Raw genomic sequence first — 20,336 nt, forward strand, 5'->3', positions numbered from 1 at the left:
GCGTTTCAGAGAATATGGCAGCACATCCAACCGGCCTCACAACCGCAGACCTCGTGTAACCACACCAGCCCAGGACCTCCACATCCAGCAGGTTCACCTCCAAGATCGTCTGAGACCAGCCACCCAGACAGCTGCTGGAACAATTGGTTTGCACAACCAAACAATTTCTGCACAAACTGTCAGAAACCGTCTCAGGGACGCTCAACTGCATGCCCGTCGTCCTCATCGGGGTCTTGACCTGACTCCAGCTCGTCGCCGTAACAGACTTGTGTGGGCAAATGCTCACATTCGATGGCGTCTGGCACGTTGGAGAGGTGTGCGCTTCACGGATGAATCATGGTTCACATTGTTCAGGGCAGATGGCAGCTGAGAATGTCCCAGTTCTTGCATGGCCAGAATACTCACCGGACATGTCACCCATTGAGCATGTTCGGGATGTGCTTGACCGGCGTATACGACAGCGTGTACCAGTTCCCACGAATATCCAACAACCTTGCACAGCCATTGAAGTGGAGTGGACCAACATTCCACAGGCCACAATTGACAATCTGATAGACTCCATGCGACGATGTGTTGCACTGCATGAGGCAAATGGTGGTCACACCAGATACTGACCGGTTCTGGGTCCCCAGACCCCCAATAGCACAAAAAACTGCACATTCCAGGGTGGCCTTTTGTTGTGGGCAGTCTGAGGTACACCTGTGCACTACTCATGATGTCAGATCAGCATCCTGATGTGGCACACCTGTGAGGTGGGATGGATTATCTCAATATAGCAGATGTGCCCACTACCACACATTTGGACTGATTTGTGACCACTGTTTGGGAGGGATGGTTATATTGTGTATCTGGAATGAATTTTAGGTCTCTACGTCCATCCCATGGGGAATGGGAGCAGTAACAAAGGTGATGCGTTAATATTTTTGTTGAGTGTATATATAAGATAAAAGTAAATCATAAAATTCAATTGTCTAGGAGTGTTAAGCTGGGAGGTGTATCCTGGACACAAGCAAGGTTGTAAGGTTGTAATTTTTCTGTTTTTTAAATTTCTATTACAAAAGGGCCATTATAGGTTTTCCAATTTAGTTTGTAATTGAGTATTTTTCTAAGACAGCTAAACTTTCTGACCCAGAGCGCAATTAGGGGTCAGGGTCCAGTGACGATCTTCCCATCTCTTGTTTTCGTCCGGCCTCTTGAGGAGAGACACCTTGGCCATTCACCATATCTGACACTGGCGATGAAGGTGGTATTGAACTGAGGAGACCGACAGTTCATTTTCCTGAATGGGGAACAGGCATGGTTAATACCCCAATAAGACTTCAAATGGGGACAAACTGGCAGCAGAGGAGGTCAAGGAGTTGTGGGTGTACTCAGCTCAAGCCAAATGCAAGCTTCAGGTTGACTGAGATTGGACCATGCAACGAAGAGCAGCCTCCTGCTCCTGGTTAGACCTCTCTGCCATTTTTATGTCTGTGAAATCCAGAAGAGATTCTAACCTTGGCTGTCACAGTCCTGGGTGATCCAGTGGTTTGAGTTTATTGTGTTTTTTTTGTCATTTTTGTACTTTGTTAAGTCTAGTTTGTTGTTTCTAAGGATCATTCCATATTACCTGGGTTGTTTTGATTAGGTTTAGTTGTTAGATTTCCCCTTGTGTCTTTACCCCCTGTGTCTCCCTCCGTGTGTCTGTGTTAATATTGTGGTATGAGTTCTTGTGCCATTTTTCCCGTCGTGTTTTATTCTGTTATGTTTATCTATGTTCCCCAGTTCCTTCTCTCTCTCCAGTCTGTGCCTCTATGTACTTCTTGTTTTACTTTGATAGTCTCCCATCAGCTTGCCCTTCCCTGTCTCATCTGTGTATTTTGTGCCTGCCGTGCCTTCCAGCTGATTCTTCTTTGCCCTGTATCCCTCTGTGTATTTATGTCAGCGTATCCCTCAGTCACGTGTCGTAATCTCCTCATACATGGCTGTGTGTTTCCCTATGTGTCTCTCCATGTGTTTAATTTATATTTTCCCAGTGTAGTTTTTCTAAAGTTTTCACTGTCAGCAATAAAGCTGCTTTTTAAGTTTACATTTTCGCCTCCGTGAAGTCTGCATTTAGGTCCTATTCTGCCTGCACACAGCTGTTTTGTGACATCCCAAACTCGAGAGGTGAACTGAGGTCCACACTCCGAGACAATGTCTGGTAATAGAGCCAAAAAACATGGTTCCTGAGGAACTGAGCCATTTCTGAAGCTTAAGGGAGTTGTGGAAGGTGACAGAGTGCATAGCCTTGGAGAACTGTCTATAGATGTTAGTATAGAGTTATTACCCACTGATAGAGCCAGTAATGAAATCAATGGTGATGTAGGACCACGGCTGTCCTGGGACCATCAATGGACACATGTGGCCAGCAGGCAGAGAGTGAGCTGATTTACTCTGGTCACAGATTTAAAAAGCCACAACTCTACAGCTGCCAATGAATCAGAGTGATTCATCTCATCCCAAGAGGACTTCTTGGGTGAAATCTCTAAGAGAATGGCAGTGCTTAGTTTTTTATTTTTAGCTTATTCTTCTCTTTGTAATTTCGGTAAACTAGTTAACAATCAGATTTTCTTACAGTCTGTTTAACTATCTGTAACAGGGTTATCAATGGCTAAAAGACAAGATCCTAAACGAGGAGGGGCACCGCCAGCAGGTGAAGCTAAAGGAGTTGCAGGCAGTTGCTGAAAGAATAGACTGCACTCTTCCCCAACTGGCTATTGGTAAATAAATAACATTACTATATGTATAATAATACACTGGCTTCCCTACATTAAATATTGTTGTATGTTATATTCTCTGCAAATGACTGTAGAAGTAAAAGAAAAAATATAATAAACATAATACAAAACACATTTGTCCTGTGAAAATACAATGCAGTTTTCTAGAAAACATTGTATTTAACTTGATTTGATATCATTGACATTAACATTTTCTCTCTGTGCTGTAAACCCCCACAGCCTGGTGCCTTAGAAATGAAAGGGTAAATTCTGTCCTGTTGGGAGCTTCCAGAACTGACCAACTGATGGAGAATATCAGAGCAATACAGGTATAAATATCTATCAGTTAGTACACAGAACTATAATTGTTCTCAACATAAAATAATACCAAACATGTTCCATTCAGTGTTTGGAGTGCTTTACATAATTTCTGAGTATCCTCTGTGGCAGTGCCCCTGGTGTATTCACTGCTGTTGATAAACAAATTATCGGCAAACCATCCATCATTGTGTGTGAGAGAGTTTGTGTGTAATGAAAGTGGTTAAAGTTCATAGATCAGAGACCTGTATCATTTGCGTCTGTTATGAGGACTAAGACTAGAAAGGTTCTATAATGAAAACACTATTGTCACCATTTATCATTTGATTACTGTTGTATGGTAAATGATAAATAGCCTGTATTTGTATAGCGCTTTACTTAGTCCTTAAGGACCCCAAAGCGCTTTACACTACATTCAGTCATTCACCCATTCACACACACATTCACACACTGGTGATGGCAAGCTACACTGTAGCCACAGCTGCCCTAGGGAGCACTGACAGAGACGAGACTGCTGGGCACTGGAGTAAGTGAATCACCCCTATTTCGACAAATAAACTTAGGGTTATGCCGGTGTCACGTCGGCCATGACGTGGGGCAGCAGAGGGTTACGAAATCTGAAGAAAGTTAAACAAGTCATGAACAGAATAAAATTTTTGCAGTCTAACATTGTGTTTCTTCAGGAAACACATCTGATGCATAATGAGGACTTGAAAATTAAGAGGAGGTGGAGAGGCAAGATCTGGTCTGCATCGTTTAACTCTCAAGCGAGAGGGGTGCATAAATCCATACCACTCCAGGTCCGGCCGGGTTGAGTCAAACGATGATTTTAATGATCACACACGTGGGAGATGGACACCGTACGCAGACAGCATCAGATCTCAAAATGGTGGAGCATTGATCAAACTCTTATAGCCTCTAGTGGCCCCCACCTAATCATAAAAGCCTAAGCATTCACATTCTTTCTCTCACACAGTGCCTAAGCTACGACCTTGGCTCCCTGTTTATCTGCTCCTGCTGAGATGGGGCAGAAAACTCCAGTATGTTCTGTTCTCTTCTAATCAGACAAATAAGGCGATGACTTTCTGCGAACAGTATTTCTTATAACTCAGCAGTATAATGCATCATAAAACAATATCATTCATTCACAATCAATCAGCAGTCTAATGTAATGCAAATCAGTTTAACAAATGCAATAGTTATCACCTTCTTCTAATTCAGGAGAATAATGCAAACTAAAATTACATAATAATTCACAATCTTTAATTAAGGGTCTAACATGGCATAAAATAATATTATAATCCCACACTATACAGCGCTTTATGAAGGAATTGAACTTAATAGCTATCTGGAGGGAAGAAAATCCGGACTTTCTAAAGTTCTCATGTTATTCTGGTGCACACAAGTCCTATTCAAGAATTTACTTATTTTTGATATCTGCAGAGTTGGGACTAAAATCAAGGAATGCTCCAATGAGGCTATTCTAATCTCAGATCATGCTCCCAATTCATTGGTATATCAGGACTTGTGAAAGATGCTAGGATTTGGCGTTGCAAACAAAAATGGTTGGCGGACCCTGGTTTTGTCTTGCTTTTGGATGAACAAATTAGCCTCTATTTTGAAATGAATAAAACAGAAACTTTTGCAAGCATAAGATGGGAGGCTTTTAAGGCTTTTATTAGGGGCCAAATAATTAGATCCAATCCAATCCAAAAGGCAAAAAAGTTAGAGACAAACATAAAGGAATTAGACAATGAATACTATCACACAAGGTCCCCTGAAATACAGCAAAATGTATTGCTGCTTTGGGCCTAATGGAATGAACTCTCTGCCTCAAAAGCTGTGGCCAGTCTGCTGCAACTTAAACAGTTCTTCTACAATCAGGGTGAAAAACCTGGGAAGGTTCTTGCATGACGTCTCAAGCAGCTCCAGAGTGAAAGGGCTATTATCTCACTGCAAAAATGAGCTAGGAGAAATTATTGTGGATCCGGCAGGAGCCTTCAGGAAATATTATGAAGATCTTTACAGTTCAGAAATATCTAATGACCACTCAGAACTAAAAAAGTTTTTAGATAAGATAAATATACCCAATATACCAGAAGACCTTAGGGCTATTTTGGAGAAAGATATCACTGTCGAGGAATTATCTGCTGCAATCGATAGTATTGAATTGGGGAAAAACCCCGGACACGATGGCCTCCCAATTGAAATTTATAAAAAGTTTAAATATAAACTGTTGACTTCCAATTTTAGAAATGTTAACAGAATCCTTTCAAAAGGGCACCTTACCACAGTCCTTGAAAGGAGCACTAGTTAGTCTGCTCCCAAAGGCTGGTAAACCACACAATAAATGTGAAAACTGGAGACCCATCAGTCTGCTTAATGCAGATTTAAAAATACTTTGTAAAATCTTAGCCAAGAGAATCGAAGAAATACTACCTAAAATAATTGGGAGGGATCAGAACGGATTCATTAGGGGCAGACAAGGATTCCACAATGTCCGAAGGATTCTGAACATTCTTTATGACCAAAAGGGGGGCTCTTGACACTGCTTTACTGTCACTTGACACTGAAAAGGCATTCGACAGAGTGGAATGGCCTTTATTTGTTTGAGACTCTGGCGCGCTTTGGTCTGGGAGAGGATTTTTGTTATTGGGTAAGATTACTTTATAAGGAATCATATGCACAGATCCTGACTAACAATAATATCTCAAAAACCATAAAAATAAATCGAGGGTGTAGACAAGGGGACCCTTTGTCCCCACCGTTGTTCATTATTGATTGATTGATTGATTGATTGATCATATATTATGGCAATTGAGCCTTTGGCTATTGCAGCGAGATGATAGTATGATATTATTTCTGGTATAACAATAGGACAGACAGAATATCGCTTAGCCTTGTATGCTGATGATTTAATTATTTTTCTTAAAAATTTTAACAAATCTATCCCGGTGTCACGGTTCTGGGTCAGTTTCGACCCAGTATTTTGAGTTTTGATTGATTAGTTTATTTTTGAATGTTTGTTGTGGTTTTGGGCGTTATGAGTATTATTATTAGAATTCTATGTTTCTGTTTATTCATGTTTAAGGATTTGTTCTCGGTTGTATCTCACGTTTAGTTTAGTTCAGGTTCCATGTGTCATTCTGTCTGTCTGTCTCAGTGTCAGGTCTGCGTCTTGGTGCAGTGTTCTCTTTTCCTGTTTTATTGGGAAGGTCTGCGTCTCATGTGAGTGTGTTCAGTTTTACCTGTGTCTCGTCTTGTTGATTATTCCCAGCTGTGTCCACCACCTGTGTGTAATTCCCCTGTGTTTCTCTGTGTGTATTTAAGTCGTGTCCTCTGTCATTGTAGTTGCTGGTCCGTCTGTGTATTCCACCCTGCTTCATCTGTGTGGAAACACCGCCAGGTGTTTCTGCTCGCTTTCATTCATGTTCAGGTTCAGGTTCGTGTTCTGTAGTCAGTTTGTTCCCAGTCTAGTTTAGTCCTTGTTCGGTTCGCCTTTTGTCCATTTTTATTTTGTGTTTAATAAACCACCATCACACCTTTACAAGTGCCTGCGTTTGGATCCTCCTTTATTTTCCACGCGGCTCATCTCACTCGCCGTGACAGTACGGACCAGCCAGATATGGATCCAGCGGCATTCACCCCACCCACGGAGCTTCGGGACCTCATAACGAACTCTGCTTCAAAATTAATCAACCTGTGGCTAGAGCATGAGGGAGAAGCATTTCTCTACCTTCTGGAAGCCAGGCTACAACAGCTTATTTCCGATTATCCCTGGCTATTGGACTCACTGCACCCTCTGGTACAAAACTTCATTCTCCACGAACTCCACCTTCACCCCCCCCCCCCCCCCCCCCCGCCGCTACCGCTCGCCCGCTCGTTTCAGTGGAGCACGTGCCGTCCGAACTGCGTACCCGGCCCGTCGGAGCCGACTCCAAGGAGGAAGCGACATTCGCGTCACCGGCGCGGCACCCCACAGCCAGACTTCAGGATGTCAAAACAGCCGGCTGTGGTGGGTGAAACAGACACTCTTTCTGTTCCTTCTGACCCAGATACTAGGTCTATTTCTTCTGGAGCTATTTTTTGTGTCTCCTCTAAAAATAATAAGGATTTCTCTGTCTCACCCATGACCATTGCTCCTAAGACTGCCTTTGTTGAGCCGACTTTTCGTGTTAATTACTATGTTCACGCTGTTGTTCCCATGCCCGGAGTAGCTGAGCCTAGCACTACGAACATAGGGAATTTAAGTGTCAGGGAAGCTTTCTTGTCTCCGTCAGTTCCTTCAGGGAAAGCAATAAACCTTTCTGAAACTGGTTTTTCTGGCCGTATTGTCCCATCCTCACTTTCACCCCAGTCAGCAGCCCAGCTGCCCTCAGTTCAGTCAGCAGCCCAGCTGCCCTCAGTTCAGTCAGACACTCCACAATTTATTACGCCTCCACTACAACCGTCTCCGCTACTGGTAGGTCAGTCTGTAGCCGCTTCGCTGCCTATAGCTCTGTTGCCACCAGTTCAACTGTCTGCCCACTCATTTACCCAGCCACCATCCTCACCTTCTCATCCAAAGCAGGAAACACACTTCACCACAATATCTGCTGGTTCTCTTAAGCTGGCCATCTCAGAGACAGTTGCTCCCTCTAGGGCCTCCCCAGAGGCTGGGTGTCAGTCACCAGCCAACTCTGGACCCCTAGAGGTCAAGACGCCAGCACCAGCAGCTCACCAGGAGAACTCACCAGAACGGTCTCGGCTCTCAGCACCCCTGAGAGTTCAAGTGAATTCACCCGTCCGCCTCTGTCCTCTGCTGAGTGTATTGGGGAACACTTACAGCCCTCCGAGGACTGCATCCCACTGTTGCTGCCTGAGTCAAGCCACTGTGCTGCTCAGCCCCAGCCAGTGTCCACACTGCCAGAGGTCTCCGTACCTGCTGCTTCAGTGTCTGTCTCCACTGGAGGGCCCGAGGAGCCCGTCCAGTCTCAAGCCACATTAGCTGGGGGTTCAAGTGAACCCAGCCAGCGTCCTGCCTCATCGGCTGGAGGGCCTGAGGAGCCCGTCCAGCCTCAGGTCTCGTCGGCTGGGGGTTCGGGAGAACCCAGCCGGCCTCAAGTCTTGTTAGCTGGAGGTTCCGAGGAGCCCGTCCGGCCTCATGCCACGTCTGCTGGAGGGCCCGAGTCGCCCGTCCAGCTTCAAGCCACGTCTGCTGGAGGGCCTGAGCCGCCCGTCCAGCTTCAAGGCACGTCTGCTGGAGGGCCCGAGCCGCCCGTCCAGCCTCAAATGTCGTCTGCTGAAGGTCCCGAGTCGCCCGTCCAGCTTCAAGCCAAGTCAGCTGGTGGGTCCGAGGAGCCCATCCAGCATCACGCCTCGTCTGCTGGGGGTCCTGGAGGACCCAGCAAGCACATCCTCACATCTGCTGACGTTCCGGGGAAGTTTGTTCAGCCACCACCTGCTGAATCATCCCCTGTGACTTCTACACCGTTGCCTGCGTCCACATCACCTCCTGCAGTATCACCACTGTCTGGTTCCGCAGCCGTCCCGCTGCCGTCAGGTTCCGCAGCCGTCCCGCTGCCGCCTGGTCCAGCCTCTGTGCCTTCATCCACGCCTGGTCCAGCCTCCGTGCCTTCGTCTGGTCCTGCCTCGTCTGGTCATGCCTCCGTGCCTTCATCTGGTCCTGCCTCGTCTGGTCCTGCGGTTGCCACACCGCCGTCAGAGCCAGCTCGACCTGTTCCGCTTCGCCTCTGCCGGCCGTTTTCCAGGCCTCTAAGTTGGCATCATAGCCTTCGGGGACAGCCTCCGGAAAGAGTTCATCGCCGCCGCTGGCATTGCGGCCGACCTCCGGACCTGCTTAGTGGCCGCCACTGCCTTCCGAGTGGTCGGCGTCCTGATTGGTTTTGCCTGCGCCGCCGCCGTTGCTGTGTGCCCGGCCGGCCCCCAGAACTGTCTTGGTCCTTGTGTTGTTGACCCCCGGGTCAACCCCCTGAACTTTTCTTGGACTCTTGTTGAGCTCTAGTTTGGTTTTGTTTTTGATCTGTTTTCCTGTGTTCGTGGACTGTTTTCTTGTGTTTTTGGACTGGTTTTGGACTCTTGTGCCCCTTGGTTTTGGTTGGCTCTGCTAGAATTGATTAAGGAGTTTAAGGAATTTCTGGTTACAAGATCAATATGTCTAAAACATCCATTATGTTAATAAACCAATTAGAGAAAACCCAACCTCTGTTGTTACTCAATTTAGGTTGTTAATAGCTTTACCTATTTGGGCATCCAAATTCTTCCTTTGCTTAAGGATATCATAGAAATTAACTATAATTCAGTTATGCAAGATGTCTCAAAATCTCTGGATAGATGGACTGCTCTACCAATGTCATTAATGGGGAAATTAAATATTCTCAAAATGAATATACTCCCTGAACTGCTGTACTTATTTCAAAACTTGCCTCTGCCACCACCAAGCAATTTATTTTCTCAACTGAGGACACTCTTCATCAAGTTTTTATGGAAGAACAGACGCCCCAGGTTGTGCCTATCTCTATTGTATCTGCCTTACGACATTAAGTTAAGACTCACCTCAATGAAGTTAATTCACTCTCAGTATTCAGCCCGATATGGGGGAATGATCATTTCCCCCCAGGACAGGGTGAAGGGGGATTTAAAATATGGGCCGAAAGGGGGTTACAAAAAATAGTAAATCTTTACAACCCAGATAATAAACACTTACTGTCCTTTGATGAAATGGTTTTCAAGCATGACATAGCCTGCAGCCAGTTCTTTAGCTATTTACAGCTGAGAGACTTTATTAGAACACAGCAAAACCAGTCCTTGTCCATTCCTGGCCTATCAACCCTTGAAAAAATGATGGTGAAAGATTGCCAGGGAAGGGGCTTGATTTCTAAAATCTATAATAAACTGGTGGCCGCCTCTACAAAAACGTCCGTAAAGAAGCTTGAATCCTGGAGAGAAGACTTACTCCCTTGAAGAGTGGGAGAGGGCTTGCGCCAGGGCACAATCACAAACAGTGAACACTTATTTAAATCTCTTGCAGTACAACTGGTTAATGACTCCAGTCAAACTTAATGCTTTCTACAGTACCATCCCGGATGTTTGTATAAAATGTGACGAGGAAAAGGGAACACTTCTCCATTGTTTGTGGCAGTGTGCTGAAATTAGGAAATTCTGGGAAGAAGTGAAACAATGCACTGAAGAAATTTTAGAAATAAAACTGCATTTAGAACCAAACGTTTTTTGCTGGGCATCAATCCATCTAACTGTAATACAACAAGGAAACATCGCTTATTTTTAGACATAGGGCTGCTGATGGCTAAGAGAGTGATTGCCATTACTTGGAAAGAGGTGGATAGACTGAGAAGAAGTAAATGGATTTCAGAGTTAACATCTACCCTGCCCTTAGAAAAGATCACCTACGCAATCAGGGGTAAGCAGCAATGCTTTGATAGCATCTGGGGCCCCTTCAAAAACTTCCTTGCTAATAAAAACTTGCCCCACTTGGTGGAAATTTTTGGGGACGATTCATAGGTGGCCCTCTGCAGTCCACTTGGGAATATGTTTATTGCTTGACATTGAACAACTACTTTCTAATTTACATTTGACATATACCTGTGAGGGTGCATAATTTGTGGGAGATGCACACAGTTGTTCCCCCGTTTTCCCTTTTTTTGTCCTTGTTTGTTTGTTTTGCTTTTGTGTGTTGTTTTTGTTGTTTTGTCGTTGCTGTTTTTTTCTCATCCTTTCCTATATGGTGTATATGTATAAAGGCAGTATGTCTATCTTGTAGTTTATGTAAGTTCAGCTACTTATTTTGTTACGCTTCATAGATGTGTACATTGCTATGTTCAAAATAAATAAAGACATTGTTGGAAAAAAAATGGTTGTGAAGATAGTGTCAGTGCCTTTGTCTATAGATTTCACATTTTTCTGTGCCTTCATGGGTTTTTGTCATCTATACTTGTTTCTTCCCAGCCCTAACAACACACATCACATAGCTCTGTGATGTGTGGTGAGCGCAACCTCTCAGGATTGCATTACAGCTAGATGGACCCTAAGTCAGGCTCAGGGAGGAAAAGCCATCTGCCATGAGCAGTTGGGGGTGATGTGTGGAAGAGAGAAAAAGATTAACAATAACTAATGATTATGGTTGTGTATGAACACATAGTGAATGAAAAAAGTAAGTGAAGAATATTCAGTGCACAATGGGAAGCCTAAGCATAAGGGAGAGTTCATGTGATCCAGCCCTAACTATATGCTTTATCAAAAAGGAAAGCTTTAAGCCTAATCTTAAAAATATCTTTTTTACCGCAATGTTAATTAGGAGGTTCAATGCAAAGAAACAACCATCAATTAGTTGTGGTCTATCTCAAATCAAATCAAATCAAATCAAATCACTTTTATTGTCACATCACATGTGCAGATACATTGGTACAGCACATGTGAGTGAAATTCTTGTGTGCGAGCTTCACAAGCAACAGAGTTGTGCAAAATACAATAATGTAAACAAGCAAAATACAAGAATGGCTACATCTGAAACTAATAAATATATGTACAATATATAATAGTATATGCATTTCTGGATGTGTATACTAAATATTTTTCTACGTGTGTGTGTGTGTGTGTGTGTGTGTGTGTGTGTGTGTGTGTGTGTGTACACATATTTTACAAATTAAATAGAGTAAACAATAAATAAAATATATAAAATAAAATATACAGAGTGAGACATGTGCAAAACAGTGGCGTTACTGTACAGTATCTCGGTTTATCTCTGAGGATGTTTTACCAGTCAGTGGTTGCTTGAGTACTTTTCTATGCTGTGGTGTGCTGGGGGAGCAGCACAGCAAAGAAGGACTCATCCAGGCTGGAGAAACTGATCAGGAAGGCTAGCTCTGTGGTCGGCATGAAGCTGGACACTCTGGTGACAGTGGCAGAGAAAAGGACACTAAAATAACTGCTGGACATTATGGACAATGCTGGGCATCCTCTGCACATGGCCATTAACAACCAGAAGAGTCTGTTCAGTGACAGGTTGCTTCTCCCCAAGACAAGAACTAACAGACTTAAAAACTCCTTTGTCCCACACGCCATCAAACTGTTTAACTCCTCTCTGGAGGAGGGAGGGGAAACAGGAGGACAAAGGAGGGGGGAACAACTAAGCTGTAGTGCCTCTTCACTTCACTGTGCAATACCTTTTGTGCAATACTTTTGTTAATAGTCAATGGTGCAATAGACCTCAATACTTGAAATGTGCAATTCACTTGTATTTTTATTTTTATTCCTATTTATTCTATTTATCGTATATTTTATTTATACTTGTCTCTGTATTTATGTGTGTGTGTGTGTGTGTGTGTGTGTGTGTGTGTGTGTGTGTGTGTGTGTGTGTATAATATTCTGTAACTCTGTAACTTCTGTCGGTGCTGTGCTTTTGGAAACTGAATTTCCCAGAGGAACCCACCCGAGGGATTAATAAAGTTTTATCTTATCTTATCTTATCTTATCTCTTATCTTATCTCTTATCTTATTTGATAACTTAAGTGATAACTTAAAGGAAGGCACACATTGCTAAAATCTGAAAGAGAAAACAAGGTTGGACTGTAAGTCACTAACTTCAGAATAAAGGTTTAAACTCAGAAGAACAAATCAAACTCACCTCAGCTGCCACCCAATGTGGCAGTGAAAATAGTGAGCTGACGCTGAGTGCAGTCCTTATATAATGTGTGCCATGTAAGTTCAATTAAGGAACAAACTCCTGAGCCAATCAGTGATGAGAAAGTAAAATAGGAAACAAGGTAAGTCTGGTGAGGTGAGGGAGATTGAGGAAAAGGGTAAATAGAATAAGAATCTTTACAACAACATTGTTTCTAAGGTTTTTAGGACCAAGTACAATAACCTCAGTTTTATTAGAAATTAGAAGCAGGAAATCAAAGGTAATCCAGATCTCCAGGTTTTTATATTTAGGGTCCGTGCCCTGATAGCGTCGCGGTTTCGGCAACGTCCGGTAAGCTTTTACTGGCCCTTGAAAATCCAAGGGAGAAGGTGTAAGTCTCATGCCATACCTTACCCATATCCACAGCAGGCATGTTAGAACCAGGCAGAACAGGAAGTCAACAAGTCAGATGCATAACTTTGGGAAAAGGATTGCCTCTAAGGGCTGGTCAGTCGGGCTGGGGTGCGAAGCGTGGCTTGAGGAGCAGTCGCTCCATCGTACTCCTCTCTCAGCTGCCGGAAGCACGGTGAATGGCCCACCTGACGGAGCTCCATCTGTGTGCGCCTCGCACATCACACAGTGTGGGTTTTTGCAGGGCAGTGTCTGCCACCTTGACTCTCCTGGAAAGGTGCATCACTCACTCACGCTTTTTGTCTGGAGTACCAGGGGCGTGCCAGGGCCAAAACAGCAGTTGTTGTACCTATATTCACAAGGAGTCTGTAGACAGGGCGCATGGCAAAGTTTTTCGATCGTGTGGTGGAGGGCAAGTGCAAGAGGGCAGGCTACTGAGGGACTAGAGCAGGGCATGATGTGCACGAGGGAGAGAACTGTGACGAGCACCGCTCCTTCCGCTCGAACCCTAGTCGCTCTCCTCTGCTCCCTCGTAGCACTGCTCTTTATTTTGGTTACATGAATTTGCATAAGTTTATTAACATGACATCTTACATAGGCATACATGTGAACAAAGAGTACCTTGTCTGTCTGTCGTGTGTGTGTGTGTGTGTGTGTGTGTGTGTGTGTGTGTGTGTAGGGTCAAGATGTGACCCTGTGAACGACTGCCCAAAGCTGGTACCAGGAGTCCAGCGGTCCACCTAAACAAAAGGCACTTATACTTAAGCAGGTACAGAGTAGGTGTCCTCCTATACCATAAATCAGTAAGAGAAGATACGACGCTCTCATGACCTTAAGATGTGTGTGTATGCCAAAGTGCTCTGAGAGGCACACAGAGTCTTTGCAGACTGCTAAGGATTAGACAACCTATCAATATGCAATCGATTATAAAACTCTAAGCATATATGAGTATATATTTCTAAGCATAAATGGTAATCCACAATATAAACCTAACAAGAACTTTGACTCCCCCATTGTTATCGATCGAGCTCACTAAAACAGAAACTCCGTAGCGCCGGCATCCAATACAGCCTGTATTCCATCCATCCATCTTCATCCGCTTTATCCGAGGCCGGGTCGCGGGGGCAGCAGCCTAAGCAAAGAGGCCCAGACCTCCCTCTCCCCAGCCACCTCCTCCAGCTTATCCGGGGGAATGCCAAGGCGTGCCCAGGCCAGCCGAGAGATATAATCTCTCCAGTGTGTCCTGGGTCTGCCCCGGGGCCTCCTCCCGGTGGGACATGCCTGGAACACCTCACCCAGGAGGCGCCTAGGGGGCATCCTTGTCAGCTGGCTCCTTCCGATGTGGAGCAGCAGCTGCTCTACTCTGAGCCCCTCCCGGATGGCCGAACTTCTCACCCTATCTCTAAGGGAGAGGCCAGCCACCCTTCGGAGGAAGCTCATTTCTGCCGCTTGTATCCGCGATCTCATTCTTTCGGTCACTACCCACAGCTCGTGGCCATAGGTGAGGGTAGGGACGTAGATCGACCGGTAAATTGAGAGCTTCGCTTTTACACTCAGCTCCCTCTTCACCACGACGGACCGGTGCAGCGTCTGCATTACTGCAGCTGCAGCCCCAATCCGTCTGTCGATCTCCGGCTCCCTTCTCCCATCACTCGCGAACAAGACCCCGAGATACTTGAACTCCTCCACTTGGGGCAGGAACTCATCCCCGACCCGGAGTGGGCACTCCACCCTTTTCCGGCTGAGAACCATGGCCTCAGATTTGGAGGTGCTGATCCTCATTCCCGCTGCTTCACACTCGGCTGCGAACCGTTCGAGTGCGAGCTGGAGGCCCTCACCGAATGAAGCCAACAGAACCACATCATCCGCAAAAATCAGAGATGAGATTCTGAGGCCACAAAAGCGAAAGCCCTCCGCCACTTGGCTGCGCCTAGAAATCCTGTCCATAAAAATTATGAACAGAACCGGAGACAAAGGGCAGCCCTGGCGGAGCCCATCACCCACCGGGAACAAGTCTGACTTATTGCCGGCGATGCTAACTAAGCTCTTGCAACGGTTGTATAGGGATCGAATGGCCCGTAGCAATGGGCCAGACACCCCATACTCCCGCAACACCTCCCACAGGACACTCCGAGGGACACGGTCGAATGCCTTCTCCAAGTCCACAAAACACATGTAGACTGGTTGGGCAAACTCCCATGCACCCTCAAGTATCCTCGAGAGGATAAAGAGCTGGTCCAGTGTTCCGCGACCAGGACGAAAACCGCATTGTTCCTCCTGTATCCGAGGTTCGACTAGCGGAAGAACTCTCCTTTCCAGCACCCTGGCATAGACTTTCCCAGGGAGGCTGAGGAGTGTGATCCCCCTGTAGTTGGAACACACCCTCCAGTCCCCCTTCTTAAAGATGGGGACCACCACCCCGGTCTGCCAGTCCATAGGTACTGCCCCTGATCTCCACGCAACATTGCAGAGGCGTGTGAACCAGGACAGCCCTACAACGTCCAGAGCCTTCAGGAACTCGGGGCGGACCTCATCAACACCAGGGGCTCTGCCACCAAGGAGTTGTTTAACTGCCTCAGTGACCTCGCCCCCGGAAATTGGTGGGTCATTCCCCTCATCCCCAGACTCTGCTTCCTCCTCGGAAGACGTGTCAGTGGGATTAAGGAGGTCCTCAAAGTATTCCTTCCACCGCCTGACAATTTTCTCAGTCGACGTCAGCAGCGCTCCGCCAGCACTATACACAGTGCAGGTAGAGCACCGCTTTCCCCTCCTGAGACGCCTGACGGTTTGCCAGAATCTCTTCGAGGCAGTCCGAAAGTCTTTTTCCATGGCCTCTCCGAACTCCTCCCACACCCGAGTTTTTGCTTCAGCCACTGCCCGAGCCGCATTCCGCTTGGCCTGTCGATACCTGTCGGCTGCCTCCGGAGTCGCACAGGCTAACGAAGCCCAATAGGACTCCTTCTTCAGCCTGGTGGCTCCCTTCACCTCTGGTGTCCACCATTTGGTTCGGGGATTACCACCACGGCAGGCACCAACCACCTTGCGGCCGCAGCTCAATGCAGCAGCTTCGGCAATGGAGACGCTGAACATGGTCCATTCGGACTCAATGTCCCCAGTCTCCCTCGGAATGCTGTTGAAGCTCTGCCGGAGGTGTGCGTTGAAGATCTCGTGGACTGGGGCCTCTGCTAGATGTTCCCAGCACACCCTCACTACGCGTTTAGGTGCACCAGGTCTGTCCAGCGTCCTCCCCGGCCACCTGATCCAACTCACCACCAGGTGGTGATCAGTTGACAGCCTGTATTGTCCAGCCAAACTGGTGATCACAGCAAACGGTTCCAGGTACACGTTCACCGACGCACAAGCGACGCACAAGAGCCCATTTTTTATGAAAGGGGAGGAGGGCGGGGAGAGGAGAGAAAAGAAAAGAGAAAAAATCCCATGGGTTGCAAATCTTTATCCACAAGTTAAGTAATGGTTATTGATAAGTATAAAAACCCAGTAAATTTTGTCTCATGGAATTGTAAAGGGCTCAATGGTGCTGGTAAGCAGGGTAACATTCTAGTACAACTTAAAAACTGGGAACAGATATAGGGTACTTGCAGGAAACTCATTTGAGAAATCACCAGAAGTTGCGGGGCAGATGGATCAAGCAGGTGTTTCACTCTAACTTCACAGCTAAGAATAGAGGTGCAGCCATTATTATCAGAAAAGAGATCCCTTTTACAGCGCCAAAAGTGTTATCGGACCCTCGAGGACGTTATATCATAGTTACAGGGAAACTTTATAATAAGCAGGTTATACTAGCAAATATTTACGCCGCTAATGTTGATGATGCAGGCTTTATATAATCTTTTATATCCTCTTTACCTGATATGGTGGAGATTTTAAATTCATTTTGAATTTAAAACCAAAATGAGGCGTGGCCTGGCCGAGCAAAGTCTACGACAGCAGATCACTTGTAAACATTGGTGACAAGGTTGCACATTTAATCTTGGATATTTTAAACCCGAGCCGTCCTGGCCGCCAGACATACTACGCGGCATGAATAACGACAAAGGACGGGCCGCTCACCTGAGGCATAGAACAAAGAAGCAGACGGCAGCAGCTTAAACACCTGGTGCCATTTTGATGACCCTCTGGAGTGCCTTTCTGTGTGCTGTGATGCAGCTGGAGAACCACACACCAATGCAATATGTCAGCACACTTTCAATGGAGCAGCGGTAGATGGTCAGCAGCTCCTTCTTCAGGTCTATTTTTCTGAGGATTCTCAGAAAGTGGATAAGCTGTTGGGCCTTCTTTAAAACCGCAGAGATGTTAGAGCTCCATTGGAGGTCTGTGTCTAGGTGCACACCCAGAAACTTGAAACTGGAGACCCTTTCCACACACTCCCCGTTGATGCTGACAGGCTGCAGCTCAGACTTCCTTCTTCTGAAGTCAACTACCAGTTCTTTTGTTTTGGGGATATTGAGGTCCAGGTTGTTATCTACACACCAATCTGACAGCTTCTGAACTTCAGCTCTGTACACCGTCTCATCTCCCCTAGAGATGAGCCCCACCACGGTGGTATCATCTGCAAACTTGATGACTGCATTGTCTGGGTGGGTACTAACACAGTCATGTGTGTACAGAGTGTACAGTAGGGGACTCAGTACACAGCCTTGTGGAGAGCCGGTGTTAAGGCTGAGGGCCGGCTGAGGAAAGATGAGGCCCCACTCTAACTCTTTGTACACAGTCTGAGAGGAAGTCTCTGATCCAGCGGCAGGTGGTAGAAGGAAGTCCGATTTCCAGCAGTTTAACTATTAGTCAACAAAGAGCAGCCTGGCGTAACGGCGAGAGATGGTGGTGTGGAGCAATGGCATCTTCAGTTGATCTGTTAGCTCTGTATGCGAACTGGAGCGGGTCGAGTGTGGGTGGCAGGCAGGACATGATCTGACGTCGGACCAGTTTCTCGAAGCAATTCATTATAACAGGTGTTAGAGCAACTGGTCGGTAGTCGTTGAGGCTGCTAATGTTGGCAGTGGGACAATTGTGGCTTACTTTAGGCACGGCGGGATGCAGGACTGGGACAGTGAAGTGTTGAAGATTTTAGTGAAGACCCCATCCAGCTGGTCTGCACACTCTTTTAGGACCCTTGCGGTTACCCCATCTGGTCCGGCGGCCTTCCTGGGGTTCACTGCCCTCAGTGTGCGCCTCACCTCATATTCCTGCACCATGAGGCTTGGGCTGCTGCTGCTGCTGTCCGATGTTTTTGCTGCTGCCGCCTCTGGTCCCTTCACCTCAACGCGTGCGAAGATGTGGTTCAGCTCCTCCTTATGCACCGCGTTACCCTCAGTCAGCGTGGTATTGCAAGGTTTGTAGTTGGTTAAGTGCTGAACTCCCTGCCATAACTGTTGTGAGTTGTTGCTGTAGTGGTCTTCGATTCTTTTCTTGTATGCTGCCTTGGCTTCTCTGATGCCTCTTTTCAACTCAGATCTGGCTGCAGTGTAATGCATACCATCACCGGATCTAAAAGCGGTGTCACGTTGCCTCAGCAGGACCTGGACCTCTTTAGTCATCCAGGGTTTCTGGTTGGAATACACCCAGAGACGTTTGTCTACAGTGACAGAAGTTAATATATGAGAGCACTGATGTTGTGTGCTCTTCAAGGTCCTGATGTTCGAACACGCTCCAGTCGGTGTTTTCAAAACAGTCCTGCAGCTGATGTGATGCACCTTCTGGCCAGGTTTTCACAGTTTTTGTGACTGGTGGGCTCTTCTCCTAATGGGACTGTATGCAGGGATCAGCAGCACGGACATGTGGTCTGACAAATCTAGATGTGGTAGAGGGGTTGCTCTGTAGCCTTTTTGGATGTTGCTGTAGGCTTTATCCAGTGTGTGTTTCCCCCTCGTTGCACATTTAATATGCTGTTCAAATCTGGGGAATACTGACCTTAAATCAACATGGTTGAAGTCCCCAGCTATAATGTGCACTGCGTTTGGATGGGAATTCTGCTGATTGCTTATTGTCTTGTGCAGCTCCTCCATGGCCGAGTTAGCATTAGCATCGGGTTAGTGTCATGACGGTGGACCATGCGGCCTGCTAGCTCAATCCGGTTGTTCAGTCTGACGTCACTAGCCGTGTGTGGACCTAAACTCCGCTGCAGGTCCATATGTCAAACGATCACTATGGAATTACTGAGAGTTGAAAAACTGTCTAAAGTCTTTCATCTTTAATAAAATGATCAGCGTTCTGCTCTACCAGGTGTAACAATTGAGTTTAACATCCAGGCATCCATGAAAACGGAATTTATGACATTTAACGGAGTTAGAAGTTAGCAGGGAGTTAGCTCGCTAGCTTCTATCTAAATACAATATAGCATGTCCTGACTGCGGGGTTTTGGAAACAAATTAAAACGTACAGCTCTGTTATCACTTCCAACATAAATGAAGACAGAAAACTAAACAGCAGTGACATTTGTAGGGTTACTGAAGTTTGGGTAGCTGGGTATATAATGATGTGCTACGTGACCGCTAGCGACACAGATATGTTAGCATAATATAAACAAGCTAACTTTTTTCCACTCGATAAAAGTTAACGTGAGGGTTCTTGGTGGTCAGGAACAAATGTAATCGCATGGCAGGATGCTGTAAAAGGCCCAAACTTCAGCCAGGAGAACAACTGAGAAAATCCATCCACAATATGAGGTTAGTCATTCATATACTGCTGCATGGGCTGGGCTGTAGTTACATCCTAAGGTTTTAAAAACTGAGCTAAATGATTAGCGGTAATAAAAGCCGAGGGAGGTCAACAGTGATCACTGACTGTTTTAGGAGCTTTTTGAGATTAAATAGAAGAAAGTACATAACATTAAACATGTTAACAACACAAAAGCCATATTAAACGCAGACTACTTTAGGCCCGGAAGTAGGATTCGTCACGTCATCACTTAACAATCGGATAGCCGAGTCCGGAATTGATGGCTGCAGCCAAGTCTCTGTGATTAATATTATATATATAATGCTGCTGTCCCTTACACACTCGTTGAATGCAATTTGTAATCTCAGTTCGGCGATTTTGTTGGTAATGGACCTGACGTTGGAGAGGAAAATCCTCGGAAGCGGTAGCTTAAATGGCTGTTTCTTTAGCCGTGCTAGTGGGCCCGCCCTGCAACCGCGCTTTGGCCTCCTTTCTTTACGTTTCCTCTTTGTCTTGCTGCTGGGAAGAACCAACCATGGAGACCCTGGAGCTCT

The 20,336-nt window shown here is 46.1% G+C and overlaps 1 protein-coding gene across 1 annotated transcript in view; it reads left to right on the forward strand.

The window, feature by feature from the left end:
- Window positions 1-20,336, forward strand: part of LOC113013133 (voltage-gated potassium channel subunit beta-2-like) — a 280,115-nt gene that overhangs the window by 237,441 nt on the left and 22,338 nt on the right. The window contains exons 13-14 of the mRNA XM_026153786.2: window positions 2,621-2,741; window positions 2,979-3,067. Of these exons, the coding sequence (XP_026009571.1) occupies window positions 2,621-2,741; window positions 2,979-3,067 (210 nt within the window). The remainder of the gene's footprint in view (window positions 1-2,620; window positions 2,742-2,978; window positions 3,068-20,336) is intronic.

This window comes from Astatotilapia calliptera, chromosome 20 (assembly GCF_964374335.1).
Source record: "Astatotilapia calliptera chromosome 20, fAstCal68.1, whole genome shotgun sequence".
Lineage (NCBI taxonomy): Eukaryota > Metazoa > Chordata > Actinopteri > Cichliformes > Cichlidae > Astatotilapia > Astatotilapia calliptera.